The sequence below is a fragment of the Salvelinus namaycush genome, chromosome 14 (assembly GCF_016432855.1).
Source record: "Salvelinus namaycush isolate Seneca chromosome 14, SaNama_1.0, whole genome shotgun sequence".
Classification (NCBI taxonomy): domain Eukaryota; kingdom Metazoa; phylum Chordata; class Actinopteri; order Salmoniformes; family Salmonidae; genus Salvelinus; species Salvelinus namaycush.
The window spans coordinates 9,959,347-9,982,228 of NC_052320.1; the positions used below are offsets into that span (position 1 = coordinate 9,959,347).

The 22,882-nt window shown below is 45.5% G+C and overlaps 1 protein-coding gene across 1 annotated transcript in view; it reads left to right on the forward strand.

The window, feature by feature from the left end:
- LOC120059599 (low-density lipoprotein receptor-related protein 1-like) overlaps positions 1–22,882 on the forward strand; it is a 215,596-nt gene that overhangs the window by 150,142 nt on the left and 42,572 nt on the right. The window contains exons 43-58 of the mRNA XM_039008729.1: positions 3,576–3,765; positions 4,526–4,730; positions 5,412–5,604; positions 6,067–6,192; positions 7,769–7,897; positions 8,126–8,245; positions 9,935–10,048; positions 10,905–11,054; positions 11,361–11,483; positions 12,218–12,334; positions 12,528–12,656; positions 13,409–13,531; positions 14,375–14,515; positions 14,918–15,105; positions 21,963–22,146; positions 22,501–22,586. Of these exons, the coding sequence (XP_038864657.1) occupies positions 3,576–3,765; positions 4,526–4,730; positions 5,412–5,604; positions 6,067–6,192; positions 7,769–7,897; positions 8,126–8,245; positions 9,935–10,048; positions 10,905–11,054; positions 11,361–11,483; positions 12,218–12,334; positions 12,528–12,656; positions 13,409–13,531; positions 14,375–14,515; positions 14,918–15,105; positions 21,963–22,146; positions 22,501–22,586 (2,318 nt within the window). The remainder of the gene's footprint in view (positions 1–3,575; positions 3,766–4,525; positions 4,731–5,411; positions 5,605–6,066; positions 6,193–7,768; positions 7,898–8,125; positions 8,246–9,934; positions 10,049–10,904; positions 11,055–11,360; positions 11,484–12,217; positions 12,335–12,527; positions 12,657–13,408; positions 13,532–14,374; positions 14,516–14,917; positions 15,106–21,962; positions 22,147–22,500; positions 22,587–22,882) is intronic.

Genomic DNA, 22,882 nt, shown 5'->3' on the forward strand with positions numbered 1-22,882 from the left:
CTGCAGAGAAGGTTGTCCTTTGCGAAGGTTCTCCCATCTCCACAGAGGAACTCTGGAGCTCTGTCAGAGTGACCATCGGGATCTTGGTCACCTCCCTGACCAAGGCCCTTCTTCCCCGATTGCTCAGTTTGGCCGGGCGGTCAACTCTAGGAAGGGTCTTGGTGGTTCCAAACTTCTTCCATTTAAGAATAATTGAGGCCACTAGATTCTTGGGTACCTTCAATGCTACTGAAATGTTTTGGTACTCTTCCCCAGATCTGTGCCTCGACACAATCCTGTCTCGGAGCTCTACAGACAATTCCTTAGTTTGGTTTTTGCTCGACATGTACTGTCAACTGTGGGACCTTATATAGACAGGTGTGTGCCTTTCCAAATCATGTCCAATCAATTGAATTTACCACATGTTGTAGAAACATCTCAAGGATGATCAATGGAAACAGGATGCAGCTGAGCTCAATTTCGAGTCTCATAGCAAAAGGTCTGAAAACTTATGTAAATAAGGCATTTCTGTTTTTATTTTTAATAAATGTGCAAACATTTAAAGAAAAATGTATTTGCTTTGTCATTATGGGGTATTGTGTGTAGAATGATGAGGAAAATTGTTTTATTATCCATTTTAGAATAAGGTTGTAACATAACAAAATGTGGAAAAAGTCAAGGGGTCTAAATACTTTCCGAATGCGCTGTAGATGCAGCACTAGAATGGATCATGGATATCCTGGCAACATAAAATACGTGTTTTAAACGCTCGTCCTCTGGGTTCTTTCTTTCTAGTTTTAAATCGTTTTTAATTGTACGAAATCAGTCAATCAGACAATCATTCAATCGCCTCCTTCTCCGGCCAGCAAGGGTGGACATGACCAGGCAGTGACCCACCAGGCCCGTCACCAGGATGAGGCCGTCCAGCATGGGCACCAAGACCTTCATTACCTCAGTCCCATCTGTCCCATTCCCCTGGCCCCCACCACTACTACTGTTACCCAAAGCCCCCACCACTATTCTTCATCATCAGCATTTCACCACGATTCTTTGTTGCAAAGCAAATTTGTATTGTATTTTATTCTGCTCTGTCCTCCAGAGACACAAGGCGGTGTTGATTCTTCTGACTACTAATGATCTATAATCCTGATAGTAATTATAATGGCAGACTGGTAATAGGAGACATAGCAGTAACATTGTCTATGACACCCTGACTCTCTGCCTGTACACTCTCCTACTGTTACACCTTATCACTCATAACCACATTGACTCTTCAATAAGACGACTGACAGGTTCACTGAAACGTTCTCAATGACACACAGCAGTTAACTGAGCACATAAGATTTAGAATCTTAAACAATGCATCTGTATCTGGGCTGTCGTCTCTTGAAAAGAATGCAGTTAAAAATCTCTCTGTTCAGCTTTGATAGACAAAGGGACGATTTGTGTCTGGGCAGTCCTTGACGAGAAGGCAGCATCAGTTGATGGAGATTCCCTAAGCAGTTTGTACTTGAGTTATAAAATGTTTTGCTTTATTTGTTAGTATGTACAGTCCCTTTTATCTGGGCCAGAACACCCAAGACTATGATCTCATAGGAGGGATGATTCAGAATCCGGGATGTAGTTCCAAAACTAGTTTTAATGATCCAAGATTACAAACACAAACACTTCTTCCTAGAGACTATGGCGTTGAGAGAGAGGAGTCCATCTCTGACATTGGAGTTGGCTGCAACAGTATTCCATATCAGTATTCCACCAAATTCTGGCCCTGAGCTTGTATTGTAAAATGTCAATCCAGTCTTGTCCTTGATGTTGTATTGATTTGTTGAAACCAAGCAAAACTATAATACAAAATTATGGCCGTCGCTGTCGCTGGCAACCAACTTAGTTCTCATTAAAAGCAGACAATTCTACTTGATGTTTAGTGCCTGACAGCGGTGTCTGTAGTTTTATCGTCCATTATAGCCTATTCAGGTGTCACATCTGGCCCCAAATTCTGATTCCACAGATAGCTAGAGGAGAGGCTGAACAAGAGGAAAGAAGACTAATAAAAAATGAGAACACAAGAAGAGAAAGAGGGCTTTGTTTGTCTTGAGAACGACGATGCTCCTTGTTTGTCTGTTGTCAGTACTGTAGCAGCACGGCTCTGTCAGATAGGTAATGTTGTCAGTACTGTAGCAGCACGGCTCTGTCAGATAGGTAATGTTGTCAGTACTGTAGCAGCACGGCTCTGTCAGATAGGTAATGTTGTCAGTACTGTAGCAGCACGGCTCTGTCAGATAGGTAATGTTGTCAGTACTGTAGCAGCGCGGCTCTGTCAGATAGGTAATGTTGTCAGTACTGTAGCAGCACGGCTCTGTCAGATAGGTAATGTTGTCAGTACTGTTACAGCACGACTCTGTCAGATAGGTAATGTTGTCAGTACTGTAGCAGCGCGGCTCTGTCAGATAGGTAATGTTGTCAGTACTGTAGCAGCACGGCTCTGTCAGATAGGTAATGTTGTCAGTACTGTTACAGCACGACTCTGTCAGATAGGTAATGTTGTCAGTACTGTAGCAGCGCGGCTCTGTCAGATAGGTAATGTTGTCAGTACGGTGACAGAGCGGCTCTGTCAGATAGGTAATGTTGTCAGTACTGTAACAGCACGGCTCTGTCAGATAGGTAATGTTGTCAGTACTGTGACAGAGCGGCTCTGTCAGATTGGTAATGTTGTCAGTACTGTAGCAGCACGGCTCTGTCAGATAGGTAATGTTGTCAGTACTGTAGCAGCACGGCTCTGTCAGATAGGTAATGTTGTCAGTACTGTAGCAGCACGGCTCTGTCAGATAGGTAATGTTGTCAGTACTGTAGCAGCACGGCTCTGTCAGATAGGTAATGTTGTCAGTACTGTAGCAGCGCGGCTCTGTCAGATAGGTTATGTTGTCAGTACTGTAGCAGCGCGGCTCTGTCAGATAGGTAATGTTGTCAGTACTGTAGCAGCACGGCTCTGTCAGATAGGTAATGTTGTCAGTACTGTAGCAGCACGGCTCTGTCAGATAGGTAATGTTGTCAGTACTGTAGCAGCACGGCTCTGTCAGATAGGTAATGTTGTCAGTACTGTAGCAGCACGGCTCTGTCAGATAGGTAATGTTGTCAGTACTGTAGCAGCGCGGCTCTGTCAGATAGGTAATGTTGTCAGTACTGTAGCAGCACGGCTGCCATGTAAATGTCTGGACAGTTAACCATGCTTGCGACTTATTCCATCTTTTGAAGATAATTCATGATTGGAGTTGAATTCTCGCCTTCAGGCACCTCATACATAGGTTCACTCCCTTTGCCAGCTCTACACAGATACAGAAGGCATTCCCTTTCCTTTTTTCTTCTGTAGTTGTTTCGACTTTTTCCTCCTTGCCTCTTTTTGTCTGTTTGCTAGTGAACCACCAAGGTCTGTGACAGTAATTTTGACCTTGTTATGACCCCAACACTAAAGAATGACTGTCCCACTCCTTCAATAGGGCCTACACCTTTAATGGCTCTCTGTCCCCCTCTCCTCTCTCTCTCTCTCTCTCTCTCTCACTCTCCTCTTTATCCCTCTCTCCTCTCTTTCTCTACCCCAGATGTAGGCTCAGTGGAGGGCTTGGCGTACCACCGTGGCTGGGATACCCTCTATTGGACCAGCTACACCACCTCCACCATCACCCGACACACGGTCGACCAGGCCCGACCGCAGGCCTACGACCGCAACACCGTGGTCACCATGTCTGGAGACGACCACCCCAGGGCCTTTGTGCTGGACGAGTGTCAGGAGTGAGTGGCAGTGATGTTCTTTTTATAAAAAAAATATAAATAAATTGTAGAATTGAAGTGGTGTGAATTACTTTTAAAAGCCCCTGAAATGTTGGTCTAGGTTCAATATGCTTGTTGTAGCCCAAAGGCCGGCAGATGGCGATATTGATCTGGTATTGTTGGTTCCATCTTACCGTCCAAACATATTGTATGCAGCTGGCAATACGCTGGTATCCCCTGTGGACCATGCTAGTGGCTAATGCTACTTCCTAAAGTTGTGCCCTGCGTTCAGCCAGGGGTAAACAACTGACTGCTGCAACCTGACTTGCTACACGCGATACGCCACATCCGGGACTAGTATTCCTAGGCATTAGCCACTTTAGCATGGTGGTGGAAAATGGTTTCCTAAAGAAAGTATGTTTTTTTCAGCCTTCTCACCATTAAATCTAGTTAAAGAGGAAATTGACGCCTTTGCAGCCTGAATGGAGAATGTTTTAGGTACGAACCGGTCCATGGGGGACACGAGTGTATTGCCGGCTGCATACAATGCGTTTGGACGGTAAGATGGAAACGACTCAATTTCGCCATCTGCCGGCCTTTGATCTATGCTCTTTGATGACTACAAGATTTGATTCGATGGATGAAACGTCAACCGCAGCTGTTAGGTCACTTTATTAGTCCGTTAGTGGAGCAATTTATTCACTGACTCCATTACTGTCTGTTTATTATGTATAAAACTACATGTAACTGTCCCTCTATTTCCTGTTGTGTCCTCTACTAGTCTGATGTTCTGGACCAACTGGAATGAGCAGTCTCCCAGTATCATGCGTGCCAGTCTGTCTGGTGCCAACGTGCTGGTGATCATCGGTAATGATATCCGCACCCCCAACGGCCTGGCCATAGACCATCGCGCAGAGAAACTCTACTTCTCAGACGCCACACTGGACAAGATAGAGCGCTGCGAGTACGACGGCAGCAACCGCTACGTGAGTCACTTCCGTTACCTGTGTCAATTCTGTTACCTGTGTCAACCCTGTTACCTGTGTCAACTCTGTTACCTGTGCCAACTCTTTTACCTGTGTCAACTCCGTTACCTGTGCCAACTCTGTTACCTGTGCCAACTCTATTACTTGTGTCAATTCTGTTACCTGTGCCAACTCTGTTACCTGTGCCAACTCTTTCACCTGTGCCAACTCCGTTACCTGTGTCAACTCCGTTACCAGTGTCAACTCCGTTACCTGTGTCAATGCTGTTACCTGTATCAACCCTGTTACCTGTGCCAACTCTGTTACATGTGCCAACTCTTTTACCTGTGTCAACTCCGTTACCTGTGTCAACTTGTTACCTGTGTCAACTTGTTACCTGTGCCAACTCTGTTACCTGTGTCAACTCTGTTACCTGTGCCAACTCTGTTACCTGTGTCAACTCTGTTACCTGTGTCAACTCCTTGCGACAGAGTCACTATAGACTCCTAGGATCAGCAGATGTATTTTCTCTTATCTAACCATTTTATTTGTTTTTAATCATTATCGAAATAAGATCTCTTATTTTTGATTGTGAGAGTATTGTGCCTTCGGTCCAAATTTAGCCATTCTAATCCAGTTGTTTATAGACCAACCACTTTTGTGTGGCCAACTTTTTACTAACCATGTGACTGCCCCCCATAGGTGGTGGTGAAGAATGAGCCGGTGCATCCGTTTGGCCTGGCGGTGTATGGGGACTACATCTTCTGGACTGATTGGGTCCGCAGGGCCGTGCTTAGAGCTGACAAGTTTGTGGGCAGAGACATGAGGTTACTGAGAAATGACATCCCCCAGCAGCCAATGGGAATAATCGCTGTGGCCAACGACACCAACAGCTGTGAGTGGTGGAACTCATAGGTCAAAAGTGGGCGGGGCATTTATGCTGAGGAACTACCAGAAAGAAAGATGGTTTCAAATTCGTCAACTTAATAATGTGCAAATAGACTTACACTGATTTTACACAGGGTTACGGTAAAGCTCTTTGTGAAAACGGTTCCTGTAAAAAAGGCTGTATAAGTACATTTGATCGATTTGATCAATTGATTGGTATTGGTATTTCATTAGGATCCCCCTTAGCTGTTTACAAAAGCAACAGATACTTGTCCTTGTGCCCACGCAAAACATAAAACATGGCATAATACAGAACATTAATAAACAAGATTTACATTTGATTTGTCACATGCTTTGTAAACAACAGGTGTAAACTAACAGTGAAATGCTTTCTTACGGGCCAACAATGTAAAAACAGAAGATGAAACATAATAACACAAGGAATATGTTTACGATTGTTCCTCACCAGGTGAGTTCTCCCCCTGTCTGACCAACAACGGGGGCTGTCAGGACCTGTGTCTGCTCACCTCAGACGCTAGGGTCAACTGTAGTTGCCGTGGAGACCGCAGACTCCTGGAGGACAACAGCTGTTCAGGTGAGAAGGGGCGGGGCACAGTTGGAGCAGCGTTGGTTGGATGCGCTATACTTGGGCGAGGACTAACGTTACTGTAGTCTTCCATAGCCAGACTCTGAGGAGCAGCAGAAACCAGGGCTACCTTGCCTGAGACCTGAAGACTGGTGTTAATCCACTGAGCAAAATGCTAATTGTGATGACGATGATCTGATGTCAATACCTCCTTGTTTAATTAGGGATAGGCGTCCCATCAACGGGACAGTTGTAAATCATGTAGCGCCTTGTGTCACGATCGCAGATTTTAGAGAAACAACAAATGTCGGTACATACTTATATCGTCTGAAAGCTTAAATTCCTGTTAATATAACTGCACTGTCCAATTTACAGTAGCTGTTACTGCGAAAAATGCCATGCTATTGTTTGAGGAGAGCTCCTATCAACAGAACACTTTTTTCACTGCGATAGGCTTGATAAATTCACCTCTGAAGGTGAAATGTGTACTTACATTCTGAAATCTTGCTCTGATTTATCATCCAAAGGATGCCAGAGATAAAATGAAGTGTCGTTTTATTAGATAAAATCCTTTTTTCATATCCTAAAAAGGTCCATATAGTATGCACGATCAATTTTGTATTTCCACTCGTTCAATTTGCAAAGAAAGGAATCTGTGAAAATCTAACTATAAACGTTGTTTCAACCAGTCAAATCACGTTCGTATGTATCATTAGGGGTGTAGTATATCCTATTGGACACCAAATTTGGTCAGAGAGCGACGCCTTCATGGCACGCCGATGACGCGGGCGGTCTTCACTTGATCGACTCTAACTTTGTCAAATAAGCACCAATCGGGGTCAAACAAAGCTAGCTAGATAGCCAATGAGCTGTGCTTTGTGGGAGTATCTGGAAACCCTGTATCTGTCGCAAAATGTACCTGCTAATATTGTGCAACAGCATGCCTTTTTGTTTTGGACAAAAATTATAAAAATATTCATAGATATGAAGTTATGAAAACTGGTTGTGTTGCAAATGTTTCACTTATAATATGGCTACTAATACTGGAAAAGCTAAATCAAAGTCCAAGTATACAGATTTGATGATATTCTTGCAGAAAAATGTAATATGAATGCTTTTCCCAAATGTATCTGGGTGACTTCACATTAAATGTCATGTAGTTCGCTCATACTTCAAGTTATCCGTCTGAACTTTGCACATACACTGCTGCCATCTTGTGGACAACATTTAAATTACAACCAGAGTGATGGCTACAACTGGGACCTTTCTGTTGCATTTCAAAGATTGTGGTAGAAAAAAAACGGTTGTTTTTTTCTTTGTATTTTCTTCTACCAGATCTATTGTGTTATATTCTCCAATATTCTTCAATTCACATTTCCACAAACTTCTAAGTGTTTCCTTTCAAATGGTACCAAGAATATGCATATCCTTGCTTCAGGGCCTGAGCTACAGGCAGTTAGATTTGGGTATGTTGTTTTAGGCGAAAATTGAAAAAAAGGGGGCTATCCCTATTAAAAGGGTCCAGTCTGGTTCAGATACATGGTGCTGACTCTATCTCCATCTCTCCTTCGTCCTACTACTGTAGCTCTGAACGCATTGTGTGGTAGTGTGGATGACTTTGAGTGTGGCAACGGGGATTGCATCAACTACAGCCTGACCTGTGATGGCATGGCCCACTGCAAGGACAAGTCAGACGAGAAACAGTCCTACTGCGGTGAGTCTGTGTGCGTACGATCGTGTGTCTGCTTGCGCAATGTCAGCAATCTGAGTACTTGGAATCTGGGCTTGAATTACATTGTCAGTCAGCACAGTGTTGCTGTTCTCAATCTCTGTACCACAAAAGGAAGAAAATTGTATGTCAGTTTAATTTCAGGAGATAGAATTCAGTCATAGTAAGACAACTGGAGAACACCTCTTCTAATGCTGGTCTTCCTCTCTGCAGCGAACCGTCTGTGTAAGAAAGGCTACAGGCGATGTATCAATGGACGCTGCATCGGCCACATGTTCTGGTGTGACGGGACTGACGACTGTGGAGATCACTCAGATGAGCTGCCCTGCAACAGTAAGTCATGTGTGTGTGTGTGTCATAGTGTGACTGTGTGTGTCGTGGTGTGACTGTGTGTATGTGTGTGCGTGTCATGATGTGACTGTGTGTAGTGGTGTGACTGTGTGTGTGTGTGTCATGGTGTGACTAGGTGTGTGTGTGTATCGGGGTGTGACTGTGTGTGTGTCATAGTGTGACTGTATGTGTGTGTGTGTGTGTGTGTTGTGGTGTGACTGTGTGTGTGTGTGTTTGTCATGGTGTGACTGTGTGTGTGTGTGTGTGTGTGTGTGTGTGTGTGTGTGTGTGTGTGTGTGTGTGTGTGTGTGTGTGTGTGTGTGTGTGTGTGTGTGTGTGTGTGTGTGTGTGCGTGTGTGTGTGTGTGTGTGTGTGTGTGTGTGTGTGTGTGTGTCATTGTGTGACTGTGTGTGTCATGGTGTGACTGTGTGTGTGTGTCATGGTGTGACTGTGTGTGTGTGTGTGTCATAGTGTGACTGTATGTGTGTCATGGTGTGACTGTATGCGTGTGTCGTGGTGTGACTGTGTGTATGTGTGTGTTATAGTGTGACTGTGTGTGTGTGTGTGTGTGTGTGTGTGTGTGTGTGTGTGTGTGTGTGTGTGTGTGTGTGTGTGTGTGTGTGTGTGTGTGTGTGTGTCGTGGTGTGACTGTATGTGTGTCATGGTTTGACTGTGTGTATGTGTCGTGGTGTGACTGTGTGTGTGTGTGTGTGTGTGTGTCATTGTGTGACTGTGTGTGTGTGTCATGGTGTGACTGTGTGTGTCATGGTGTGACTGTGTGTGTGTGTGTGTGTGTGTGTGTGTGTGTGTGTGTGTGTGTGTGTGTGTGTGTGTGTGTGTGTGTGTGTGTGTGTGTGTGTGTCATTGTGTGACTGTGTGTGTCATTGTGTGACTGTGTGTGTCATGGTGTGACTGTGTGTGTGTGTCATGGTGTGACTGTGTGTGTGTGTGTGTCATAGTGTGACTGTATGTGTGTCATGGTGTGACTGTATGCGTGTGTCGTGGTGTGACTGTGTGTATGTATGTGTTATAGTGTGACTGTGTGTGTGTGTGTGTGTGTGTGTGTGTGTGTGTGTGTGTGTGTGGTGTGACTGTGTGTGTGGTGTGACTGTGTGTGTGGTGTGACTGTGTGTGTGGTGTGACTGTGTGTGTGGTGTGACTGTGTGTGTGGTGTGACTGTGTGTGTGGTGTGACTGTGTGTGTGTGTGTGTGTGTGTGTGTGTGTGTGTGTGTGTGTGTGTGTGTGTGTGTGTGTGTGTGTGTGTGTGTGTGTGTGTGTGTGTGTCATTGTGTGTGTGTGTGTGTGTGTGTGTGTGTGTGTGTGTGTGTGTGTGTGTGTGTGTGTGTGTGTGTGTGTGTCATTGTGTGTGTGTGTGTGTGTGTGTGTGTGTGTGTGTGTGTGTGTGTGTGTGTGTGTGTGTGTGTGTGTGTGTGTGTGTGTGTGTGTCGTGGTGTGACTGTGTGTGTGTGTCATTGTGTGTGTGTGTGTGTGTGTGTGTGTGTGTGTGTGTGTGTCATTGTGTGTGTGTGTGTGTGTGTGTGTGTGTGTGTGTGTGTGTGTGTGTGTGTGTGTGTGTGTGTGTGTGTGTGTGTGTGTGTGTGTGTGTGTGTGTGTGTGTGTGTGTGTGTCATAGTGTGACTGTGTGTGTACATCCATATTACTATATCCATTGTGTTGTGTGTGTTCTCCAGTGACCCTGTGCAAAGCTGCAGAGTTCCGGTGTCGAGATGGAAGCTGCATCTCCAACTCCAGCCGCTGTGACCAGGTGGTCAACTGTGAGGATGCCAGTGATGAGATGAACTGCTGTATGTCTACAAGCTATCTTTACATGTTGGATATCTGTTGAATAAAGATCGTTAAAGCTATTTCTCTGACCCATCCTGTATCACTAATGAAGAACTGCAGATCAGCTTGGATTCCTCGGACACTATTCCCTGTGCATTATGACATGGCCCAGACTGTAGTAGTGTACTATTTTATTTTAATTATATTACCTTTATTTAACCAGGTAAGCCCTATATAGGGGATATGATGCAATTTCATACACACTCCATGTTGAATGTACAGATACTATTCCCAAGAGCCCCACAACTAACCACTAATATAAACAGTGTTGGAAAAGTAAACAATTGTCATACTGAAGTAAAAGTAAAGATACCCTAATAGGAAATGACTTCAGTAAAAGTGAAAGTCACCCAGTAAAATATTACTTGAGTAAAAGTCTAAAAGTATTTGGTTTTAAATATACTTCAGTATAAAAAGTAAATGTAACTGCTAAAATATACTTAAGTATCAAAAGTAAAAGTATAAATAATTTCACATTCCTTATATTAAGAAAACCAGACACCACGATTTTATTTTTATTTACGGATAGCCAGGGGTGCACTCCAACACTCAGACATCATTTTACAAACCAAGGATTTATGTTTAGTGAGTCCGCCAGATCAGAGGCAGTAGGAATGACCAGGGATGTTCTCTTGATACGTGTGTGAATTGGACTTTTGGGTGTCAGGGAAAATGTTTGGCGTAAAAAGCAAAAGTTGTCAAAAATATAAATAGTAATGTACAGATACCCCCCAAAAACTACTTACGTAGTACTTTAAAGTATTTTTACGTAAGTACCACTGAATGCCACTGATGTATAATGTCCCTTCTCCCCAGTGCCAACTGACTGTTCTCGCTACTTCCGTCTGGGGGTGAAGGGGGCGACCTTCCAGAGCTGTGAGAGGACCACACTGTGCTATCTGCCTTCCTGGAAATGTGACGGTAACAACGACTGTGGAGACTTCTCAGACGAGAGGAACTGCCCAGGTAACAGACAGACAGACAGATCAGACAGACAGATCTTGCCTTTCTCCTTTTAGGGCCTTTTGTTCAGCAAATCATTCTTTCATGGGTTCAAATAGTATGTATTTTCTTTGAAACACTTTGAGCATTTGCTTTAGCCTGCCTGGGAGTGCCAAAATGGGCGGGGTTGCACTTTTGTGACTATTCTATTAGTTACATTGCGCAGGCAACACAGCATAGCTATTTGTACCACAGGTCTGACTCATAGCAGAACTTTATACGATATTCAAAACTGTTATTTTTTTATTTATTATTTACACTCTCTACCAGACAAGAAGAAGCTGAAGTGCCCGGTGAACTTCTTTGCATGCCCCAGTGGTCGCTGTATCCCTATGAGCTGGACCTGTGACAAGGAGAACGACTGTGAGAACGGCGCTGACGAGACCCACTGTGGTCAGTCTACTTGACCTATATAGATACCTTCTGTCCTTCCCCCATTCCCTTAGCTGATGTAATACACAACTTTAAACTGTACAGATACCTTCTGTCCCTCCCCCATTCCCTTAGCTGATGTAATACACAACTTTAAACTGTACAGATACCTTCTGTCCCTCCCCCATTCCCTTAGCTGATGTAATACACAACTTTAAACTGTACAGATACCTTCTGTCCCTCCCCCATTCCCTTAGCTGATGTAATACACAACTTTAAACTGTACAGATACCTTCTGTCCCTCCCCCATTCCCTTAGCTGATGTAATACACAACTTTAAACTGTACAGATACCTTCTGTCCCTCCCCCATTCCCTTAGCTGATGTAATACACAACTTTAAACTGTACAGATACCTTCTGTCCCTCCCCCATTCCCTTAGCTGATGTAATACACAACTTTAAACTGTACAGATACCTTCTGTCCCTCCCCCATTCCCTTAGCTGATGTAATACACAACTTTGAACTGTACAGATACCTTCTGTCCCTCCCCCATTCCCTTAGCTGATGTAATACACAACTTTGAACTGTACTGTAGGGACACAAAGATCAAAACAGTGTTTTCAATAGATAAACACAACAACCACGGAATCAAAGTTGAATAGTTCATATATTGTGGTAAATTTGGTGAAAAATGTATTCTGAAACAAATGTAACCCAGATTACATTTAATAAAAATGTTCCTCTTTCTTTGCAGATAAGTTCTGTACGTCCACTGAGTTTGAGTGTGGGAACCATCGCTGTATCTCCAACCACTGGGTGTGTGACGGTGCCAACGACTGTGGTGACAAATCTGACGAGGACGACAGATGCAGTGAGTGACTCATCCCACACCTATATGATCTATGACCGATATCAGACACAGTTGTCTACCTTTTCAATTAATAGATCAATAGATTTTATTTGTCAGACAAATTAAATTAAATCTGTTGATCAATTTAATTTAATTTATGACAACTACTAGTCTAGAGTTATCTAACCTGTTCATATCGCCTACGTTGCCATAGAAACTAAGACGTGCAGCCCGGAGGCGTTCCAGTGTCCTGGCACTCATGTGTGTGTCCCTCAGCGCTGGAAGTGTGACGGGGACAAGGACTGTCTGGACGGGGCTGACGAGAGCATCAAGGCTGGCTGCTGTGAGTGGGAATCTTCTACAGTTCTGTTCATGCACTTTGCTTTGATGAGATAGCAACAGCATTTGTTTTTCTCTGCTGTGAGTAGCGTGAGGACAACCGCAACACGTCCACAAATGTCCTAATAATCACCACAGTTGATCTGAACTGGATATTATAACTTACTGTGTGTCTATATGACTGGTACCCATCAAGGCTGGCTTCAGTGAGTAGGAGGAGGACACGTTAAACACTTCCACTAAATCTCTCATAAGACTCATTTGAGTCACACGTCTCTATTGGGTTTGGATAATACAACCAACTATAAACTACAACGCTCCGCTGGGGTATTAATAGATGAATGGGAAGACATGAGACTTCCATTGTCTATGATTCATCTTAATGATTTGATTAGCAGAGACGTAAATAGGAAGAATCTGCAGACTATTGTTAGACTGCTACGGGTGTGTATCATTCATTCTTGCAATAGCCTATGTTTGCTAACCCTTTCTCTGTCTCTTTATCTCTTATTTTTCTGTCTGTCTGTCTGTCTGTCTGTCTGTCTGTCTGTCTGTCTGTCTGTCTGTCTGTCTGTCTGTCTGTCTGTCTGTCTGTCTGTCTGTCTGTCTGTCTGTCTGTCTGTCTCTCTCTCTCTCTCTCTCTGTCTCTCTCTGTCTTTCTTTCTCTCTCTCTCTCTCTCTCTCTCTCTCTCTCTCTCTCTCTCTCTCTCTCTCTCTCTCTCTCTCTCTCTCTCTCTCTCTCTCTCTCTCTGTCAGTGTACAACAACACCTGTGATGAGAATGAGTTCATGTGTCAGAACAGACATTGTATCCCCAAGCACTTTGTGTGTGACCATGACATGGACTGCTCCGACGGATCAGACGAGTCCCCAGAGTGTGGTGAGTGTTTGTGATGCAGCATGACAACAGAGGAGAGGAGAAAGGCCTATGGAGAGATGGGCAGAGAGAACGGGGTTAAATGAGAGATGGGCAGAGAGAACGGGGTTAAATGAGAGATGGACAGAGAGAACGGGGTTAAATGAGAGATGGACAGAGAGAACAGGGTTAAATGAGAGATGGGCAGAGAGAACGGGGTTAAATGAGAGATGGGCAGAGAGAACGGGGTTAAATGAGAGATGGGCAGAGAGAACGGGGTTAAATGAAAGATGGGCAGAGAGAACGGGGTTAAATGAGAGATGGGCAGAGAGAACGGGGTTAAATGAGAGATAGGCAGAGAGAACGGGGTTAAATGAAAGATGGGCAGAGAGAACGGGGTTAAATGAGAGATGGGCAGAGAGAACGGGGTTAAATGAGAGATGAGCAGAGAGAACGGGGTTAAATGAGAGATGGGCAGAGAGAACGGGGTTAAATGAGAGATGGGCAGAGAGAACGGGGTTAAATGAGAGATGGGCAGAGAGAACAGGGTTAAATGAGAGATGGGCAGAGAGAACGGGGTTAAATGAGAGATGGGCAGAGAGAACGGGGTTAAATGAGAGATGGGCAGAGAGAACGGGGTTAAATGAGAGATAGGCAGAGAGAACGGGGTTAAATGAGAGATAGGCAGAGAGAACGGGGTTAAATGAGAGATAGGCAGAGAGAACAGGGTTAAATGCCTCAGTGCTGTCTCTTCCCATCTCTCGTCCTGCACTCTCCAAAAAATATATTTCTGTTCCCCTGGTTACAAATGTATTTAAACTAATGTACCCTCAAAAATACACTTGTGATTGTGGTACTGTTCTGTAGAGTACCCAACGTGTGGGCCAGGGGAGTTCCGCTGTACCAACGGCCGCTGCCTCAACCAGAAGGTCTGGGAGTGTGACGGAGAGTTTGACTGTCAGGACCGCTCAGACGAGGCCCCCAAGAACCCCCACTGCACAGACTCAGGTCAGACACACACACACACACACACACACACACACACACACACACACACACACACACACACACACACACACACACACACACACACACACACACACACACAGACAGACAGACACACTGTGGTCTACATCTGTACTGTAGACATGCACAGTACAGAATATCACAGCTTTTGTGTGTAATATTGTTGTTGCATTGTTAACAAATGTAATTGCCTATGGCTTCTGCTAAAAATACCATAGCATCCTTCTTGGCAGGTTTAGTTTTAGTAATGAATGAAAAAAGCCATTGAAGTTTGACTCAGACACATTCATGTTCTCTCTGGCCATTGCAGTAGAGCAACCTTACTAGTTTGAGCTATCAGCTATTCAGTCTGCAGAACCTAAATTGATCTTCTTCCATCAACAGAGAGGAAGTGTAATGAGTCTGCCTACTTGTGTCGTAACGGGAAGTGTCTTAACGAGACGTTGCTGTGTGACCGTAATGACGACTGTGGTGACGGCTCTGACGAACTCAACTGCTTCATCAACGAGTGTCTGAACAGCAAGCAGAGTGGCTGCTCCCAGCTCTGTGAGGACCTCAAGATAGGTTTCAAGGTAAGGGGCGTGTGTGTAGTTCAGTCTCATCCCCCTCCTGTAGTTCAGTCTCATCACCCTCCTGTAGCTCAGTCTCATCACCCTCCTGTAGCTCAGTCTCATCACCCTCCTGTAGTTCAGTCTCATCACCCTCCTGTAGCTCAGTCTCATCACCCTCCTGTAGCTCAGTCTCATCACCCTCCTGTAGTTCAGTCTCATCACCCTCCTGTAGCTCAGTCTCATCACCCTCCTGTAGCTCAGTCTCATCACGCTCCTGTAGCTCAGTCTCATCACCCTCCTGTAGTTCAGTCTCATCACCCTCCTGTAGTTCAGTCTCATCACCCTCCTGTAGCTCAGTCTCATCACCCTCCTGTAGATCAGTCTCATCACCCTCCTGTAGTTCAGTTGTCTGCTCTACATGAACTGTTGGTGAACAGTGTGAATCTGCTGGTACAGCACTGACCTACTGTATTGACATGTTGTCTGTGTGTCCCCTGGGTCTCTACAGTGTTCTACTGGATTGACATGTTGTCTGCTTGTCCCCTGGGTCTCTACAGTGTTCTACTGTATTGACATGTTGTCTGCTTGTCCCCTGGGTCTCTACAGTGTTCTACTGTATTGACATGTTGTCTGCTTGTCCCCTGGGTCTCTACAGTGTTCTACTGTATTGACATGTTGTCTGCTTGTCCCCTGGGTCTCTACAGTGTTCTACTGTATTGACATGTTGTCTGCTTGTCCCCTGGGTCTCTACAGTGTTCTACTGTATTGACATGTTGTCTGTGTGTCCCCTGGGTCTCTACAGTGTTCTACTGTATTGACATGTTGTCTGCTTGTCCCCTGGGTCTCTACAGTGTTCTACTGTATTGACATGTTGTCTGCTTGTCCCCTGGGTCTCTACAGTGTTCTACTGTATTGACATGTTGTCTGCTTGTCCCCTGGGTCTCTACAGTGTTCTACTGTATTGACACGTTGTCTGTGTGTCCCCTGGGTCTCTACAGTGTTCTACTGTATTGACATGTTGTCTGCTTGTCCCCTGGGTCTCTACAGTGTTCTACTGTATTGACATGTTGTCTGTGTGTCCCCTGGGTCTCTACAGTGTTCTACTGTATTGACATGTTGTCTGCTTGTCCCCTGGGTCTCTACAGTGTTCTACTGTATTGACATGTTGTCTGCTTGTCCCCTGGGTCTCTACAGTGTTCTACTGTATTGACATGTTGTCTGCTTGTCCCCTGGGTCTCTACAGTGTTCTACTGTATTGACATGTTGTCTGTGTGTCCCCTGGGTCTCTACAGTGTTCTACTGTATTGACATGTTGTCTGTGTGTCCCCTGGGTCTCTACAGTGTTCTACTGTATTGACACGTTGTCTGTGTGTCCCCTGGGTCTCTACAGTGTTCTACTGTATTGACACGTTGTCTGTGTGTCCCCTGGGTCTCTACAGTGTTCTACTGTATTGACATGTTGTCTGTGTGTCCCCTGGGTCTCTACAGTGTTCTACTGTATTGACATGTTGTCTGTGTGTCCCCTGGGTCTCTACAGTGTTCTACTGTATTGACACGTTGTCTGTGTGTCCCCTGGGTCTCTACAGTGTTCTACTGTATTGACATGTTGTCTGCTTGTCCCCTGGGTCTCTACTTTGTTCTACTGTATTGACATGTTGTCTGTGTGTCCCCTGGGTCCCTACAGTGTTCTACTGTATTGACATGTTGTCTGCTTGTCCCCTGGGTCTCTACAGTGTTCTACTGTATTGACACGTTGTCTGTGTGTCCCCTGGGTCTCTACAGTGTTCTACTGTATTGACATGTTGTCTGTGTGTCCCCTGGGTCCCTACAGTGTTCTACTGTATTGACATGTTGTCTGCTTGTCCCCTGGGTCTCTACAGTGTTCTACTGTATTGACATGTTGTCTGTGTGTCCCCTGGGTCTCTACAGTGTTCTACTGTATTGACATGTTGTCTGCTTGTCCCCTGGGTCTCTACAGTGTTCTACTGTATTGACATGTTGTCTGTGTGTCCCCTGGGTCTCTACAGTGTTCTACTGTATTGACATGTTGTCTGCTTGTCCCCTGGGTCTCTACAGTGTTCTACTGTATTGACATGTTGTCTGCTTGTCCCCTGGGTCTCTACAGTGTTCTACTGTATTGACATGTTGTCTGCTTGTCCCCTGGGTCTCTACAGTGTTCTACTGTATTGACATGTTGTCTGTGTGTCCCCTGGGTCTCTACAGTGTTCTACTGTATTGACACGTTGTCTGTGTGTCCCCTGGGTCTCTACAGTGTTCTACTGTATTGACATGTTGTCTGCTTGTCCCCTGGGTCTCTACAGTGTTCTACTGTATTGACTTGTTGTCTGTGTGTCCCCTGGGTCTCTACAGTGTTCTACTGTAGAGACACGTTGTCTGTGTGTCCCCTGGGTCTCTACAGTGTTCTACTGTATTGACATGTTGTCTGTGTGTCCCCTGGGTCTCTACAGTGTTCTACTGTAGAGACACGTTGTCTGTGTGTCCCCTGGGTCTCTACAGTGTTCTACTGTATTGACATGTTGTCTGCTTGTCCCCTGGGTCTCTACAGTGTTCTACTGTATTGACATGTTGTCTGTGTGTCCCCTGGGTCTCTACAGTGTTCTACTGTAGAGACACGTTGTCTGTGTGTCCCCTGGGTCTCTACAGTGTTCTACTGTATTGACATGTTGTCTGCTTGTCCCCTGGGTCTCTACAGTGTTCTACTGTATTGACATGTTGTCTGCTTGTCCCCTGGGTCTCTACAGTGTTCTACTGTATTGACATGTTGTCTGCTTGTCCCCTGGGTCTCTACAGTGTTCTACTGTATTGACACGTTGTCTGCTTGTCCCCTGGGTCTCTACAGTGTTCTACTGTATTGACACGTTGTCTGTGTGTCCCCTGGGTCTCTACAGTGTTCTACTGTATTGACACGTTGTCTGTGTGTCCCCTGGGTCTCTACAGTGTTCTACTGTATTGACACGTTGTCTATGTGTCCCCTGGGTCTCTACAGTGTTCTACTGTATTGACACGTTGTCTGTGTGTCCCCTGGGTCCCTACAGTGTTCTACTGTATTGACATGTTGTCTGCTTGTCCCCTGGGTCTCTACAGTGTTCTACTGTATTGACACGTTGTCTGTGTGTCCCCTGGGTCTCTACAGTGTTCTACTGTATTGACATGTTGTCTGCTTGTCCCCTGGGTCTCTACAGTGTTCTACTGTATTGACATGTTGTCTGTGTGTCCCCTGGGTCTCTACAGTGTTCTACTGTATTGACATGTTGTCTGCTTGTCCCCTGGGTCTCTACAGTGTTCTACTGTATTGACATGTTGTCTGTGTGTCCCCTGGGTCTCTACAGTGTTCTACTGTATTGACATGTTGTCTGCTTGTCCCCTGGGTCTCTACAGTGTTCTACTGTATTGACATGTTGTCTGTGTGTCCCCTGGGTCTCTACAGTGTTCTACTGTATTGACACGTTGTCTGTGTGTCCCCTGGGTCTCTACAGTGTTCTACTGTATTGACATGTTGTCTGCTTGTCCCCTGGGTCCCTACAGTGTTCTACTGTATTGACACGTTGTCTGTGTGTCCCCTGGGTCTCTACAGTGTTCTACTGTATTGACACGTTGTCTGTGTGTCCCCTGGGTCTCTACAGTGTTCTACTGTATTGACATGTTGTCTGCTTGTCCCCTGGGTCTCTACAGTGTTCTACTGTATTGACATGTTGTCTGCTTGTCCCCTGGGTCTCTACAGTGTTCTACTGTATTGACATGTTGTCTGCTTGTCCCCTGGGTCTCTACAGTGTTCTACTGTATTGACACGTTGTCTGTGTGTCCCCTGGGTCTCTACAGTGTTCTACTGTATTGACATGTTGTCTGCTTGTCCCCTGGGTCTCTACAGTGTTCTACTGTATTGACATGTTGTCTGTGTGTCCCCTGGGTCTCTACAGTGTTCTACTGTATTGACATGTTGTCTGCTTGTCCCCTGGGTCTCTACAGTGTTCTACTGTATTGACATGTTGTCTGCTTGTCCCCTGGGTCTCTACAGTGTTCTACTGTATTGACATGTTGTCTGCTTGTCCCCTGGGTCTCTACAGTGTTCTACTGTATTGACATGTTGTCTGCTTGTCCCCTGGGTCTCTACAGTGTTCTACTGTATTGACATGTTGTCTGCTTGTCCCCTGGGTCTCTACAGTGTTCTACTGTATTGACATGTTGTCTGCTTGTCCCCTGGGTCTCTACAGTGTTCTACTGTATTGACACGTTGTCTGTGTGTCCCCTGGGTCTCTACAGTGTTCTACTGTATTGACATGTTGTCTGCTTGTCCCCTGGGTCTCTACAGTGTTCTACTGTATTGACATGTTGTCTGTGTGTCCCCTGGGTCTCTACAGTGTTCTACTGTATTGACATGTTGTCTGCTTGTCCCCTGGGTCTCTACAGTGTTCTACTGTATTGACATGTTGTCTGCTTGTCCCCTGGGTCTCTACAGTGTTCTACTGTATTGACATGTTGTCTGCTTGTCCCCTGGGTCTCTACAGTGTTCTACTGTATTGACACGTTGTCTGCTTGTCCCCTGGGTCTCTACAGTGTTCTACTGTATTGACATGTTGTCTGCTTGTCCCCTGGGTCTCTACAGTGTTCTACTGTATTGACACGTTGCCTGTGTGTCCCCTGGGTCTCTACAGTGTTCTACTGTATTGACACGTTGTCTGTGTGTCCCCTGGGTCTCTACAGTGTTCTACTGTATTGACATGTTGTCTGCTTGTCCCCTGGGTCTCTACAGTGTTCTACTGTATTGACATGTTGTCTGCTTGTCCCCTGGGTCTCTACAGTGTTCTACTGTATTGACACGTTGTCTGTGTGTCCCCTGGGTCTCTACAGTGTTCTACTGTATTGACATGTTGTCTGTGTGTCCCCTGGGTCTCTACAGTGTTCTACTGTATTGACATGTTGTCTGTGTGTCCCCTGGGTCTCTACAGTGTTCTACTGTATTGACATGTTGTCTGTGTGTCCCCTGGGTCTCTACAGTGTTCTACTGTATTGACACGTTGTCTGCTTGTCCCCTGGGTCTCTACAGTGTTCTACTGTATTGACATGTTGTCTGCTTGTCCCCTGGGTCCCTACAGTGTTCTACTGTATTGACATGTTGTCTGCTTGTCCCCTGGGTCTCTACAGTGTTCTACTGTATTGACACGTTGTCTGCTTGTCCCCTGGGTCTCTACAGTGTTCTACTGTATTGACACGTTGTCTGCTTGTCCCCTGGGTCTCTACAGTGTTCTACTGTATTGACATGTTGTCTGCTTGTCCCCTGGGTCTCTACAGTGTTCTACTGTATTGACACGTTGTCTGCTTGTCCCCTGGGTCTCTACAGTGTTCTACTGTATTGACATGTTGTCTGTGTGTCCCCTGGGTCTCTACAGTGTTCTACTGTATTGACACGTTGTCTGTGTGTCCCCTGGGTCTCTACAGTGTTCTACTGTATTGACATGTTGTCTGCTTGTCCCCTGGGTCTCTACAGTGTTCTACTGTATTGACATGTTGTCTGCTTGTCCCCTGGGTCTCTACAGTGTTCTACTGTATTGACATGTTGTCTGTGTGTCCCCTGGGTCTCTACAGTGTTCTACTGTAGAGACACGTTGTCTGTGTGTCCCCTGGGTCTCTACAGTGTTCTACTGTATTGACATGTTGTCTGTGTGTCCCCTGGGTCTCTACAGTGTTCTACTGTATTGACACGTTGTCTGTGTGTCCCCTGGGTCTCTACAGTGTTCTACTGTATTGACATGTTGTCTGCTTGTCCCCTGGGTCTCTACAGTGTTCTACTGTATTGACATGTTGTCTGCTTGTCCCCTGGGTCTCTACAGTGTTCTACTGTATTGACATGTTGTCTGCTTGTCCCCTGGGTCTCTACAGTGTTCTACTGTATTGACATGTTGTCTGCTTGTCCCCTGGGTCTCTACAGTGTTCTACTGTATTGACACGTTGTCTGTGTGTCCCCTGGGTCTCTACAGTGTTCTACTGTATTGACATGTTGTCTGCTTGTCCCCTGGGTCTCTACAGTGTTCTACTGTATTGACATGTTGTCTGCTTGTCCCCTGGGTCTCTACAGTGTTCTACTGTATTGACATGTTGTCTGCTTGTCCCCTGGGTCTCTACAGTGTTCTACTGTATTGACATGTTGTCTGCTTGTCCCCTGGGTCCCTACAGTGTTCTACTGTATTGACACGTTGTCTGCTTGTCCCCTGGGTCTCTACAGTGTTCTACTGTATTGACACGTTGTCTGTGTGTCCCCTGGGTCTCTACAGTGTTCTACTGTATTGACACGTTGTCTGTGTGTCCCCTGGGTCTCTACAGTGTTCTACTGTATTGACATGTTGTCTGCTTGTCCCCTGGGTCTCTACAGTGTTCTACTGTATTGACATGTTGTCTGCTTGTCCCCTGGGTCTCTACAGTGTTCTACTGTATTGACATGTTGTCTGCTTGTCCCCTGGGTCCCTACAGTGTTCTACTGTATTGACACGTTGTCTGCTTGTCCCCTGGGTCCCTACAGTGTTCTACTGTATTGACATGTTGTCTGCTTGTCCCCTGGGTCTCTACAGTGTTCTACTGTATTGACATGTTGTCTGCTTGTCCCCTGGGTCTCTACAGTGTTCTACTGTATTGACATGTTGTCTGCTTGTCCCATGGGTCTCTACAGTGTTCTACTGTATTGACATGTTGTCTGCTTGTCCCCTGGGTCCCTACAGTGTTCTACTGTATTGACACATTGTCTGCTTGTCCCCTGGGTCCCTACAGTGTTCTACTGTATTGACACGTTGTCTGCTTGTCCCCTGGGTCCCTACAGTGTTCTACTGTATTGACATGTTGTCTGCTTGTCCCCTGGGTCCCTACAGTGCAGGTGTCTTCCTGGTTTCCAGCTGAAGCGGGATGGGAAGACATGTGTGGATATAGATGAGTGTACCACGTCCTACCCCTGTACCCAGCGCTGTATCAATACACACGGATCCTTCCACTGTCTCTGTGTGGAGGGCTTCCAGCTACGGCCTGACAATCCTACTATCTGCAAGTCCACCTCTGGTAAGACCAACAGCGGGGACTTCTTGGACTTAAGGTCCAGTAACAAAGTCACATTTTTGTTTTCCATTGCGAAATGTTTTCTAACGTCTTCCATTGCGTGCCTCAAGGAACATGGCCCAGCTGTAAGTGGTTCAATTTCAAACCTGACCCTCCTACCATTATGGCCACCTATTCATCCCCAGCTTACAATTGGCTCATTCATCCCCACTCCTCTCCCTTGTAACTATTCCCCAGGTCGTTGCTGTAAATGAGTATGTGTTCTCAGTCAACTTAGCTGGTAAAAATATGTCTTTCTTTGTGACAAGTTCAACCATGAACAGAGCCCCTTTCCCCAATCTGTTTGTCTCTCTACAGATGAGGAGCCGTTCCTGATCTTTGCTAATCGGTACTACCTGAGGAAGCTGGGCCTGGATGGTTCCAACTACACCCTGATAAAACAGGTGGGACAACAAGCACTGTGTGGGAACAATGAGCTAAATGTTAACCATGTGTCAGTTTTTATGATTATTCACAATCGGTGATAGTGATACCTGTAACGGCTGTCATATTCTTCCTCCTCCTCGGACGAGGAGAGGCGAGAAGGATCGGACCAATACGCGGAGTGGGTAGTGCTCACGATGATTTATTATATCGAAACTGAACACTAACATGAAACAAATTAACAAATAGAATCCAACCGAAAACAGTCCCGTGTGGCACGAATACTAACACGAAAGACAAAGGAAAACAAGTCAGG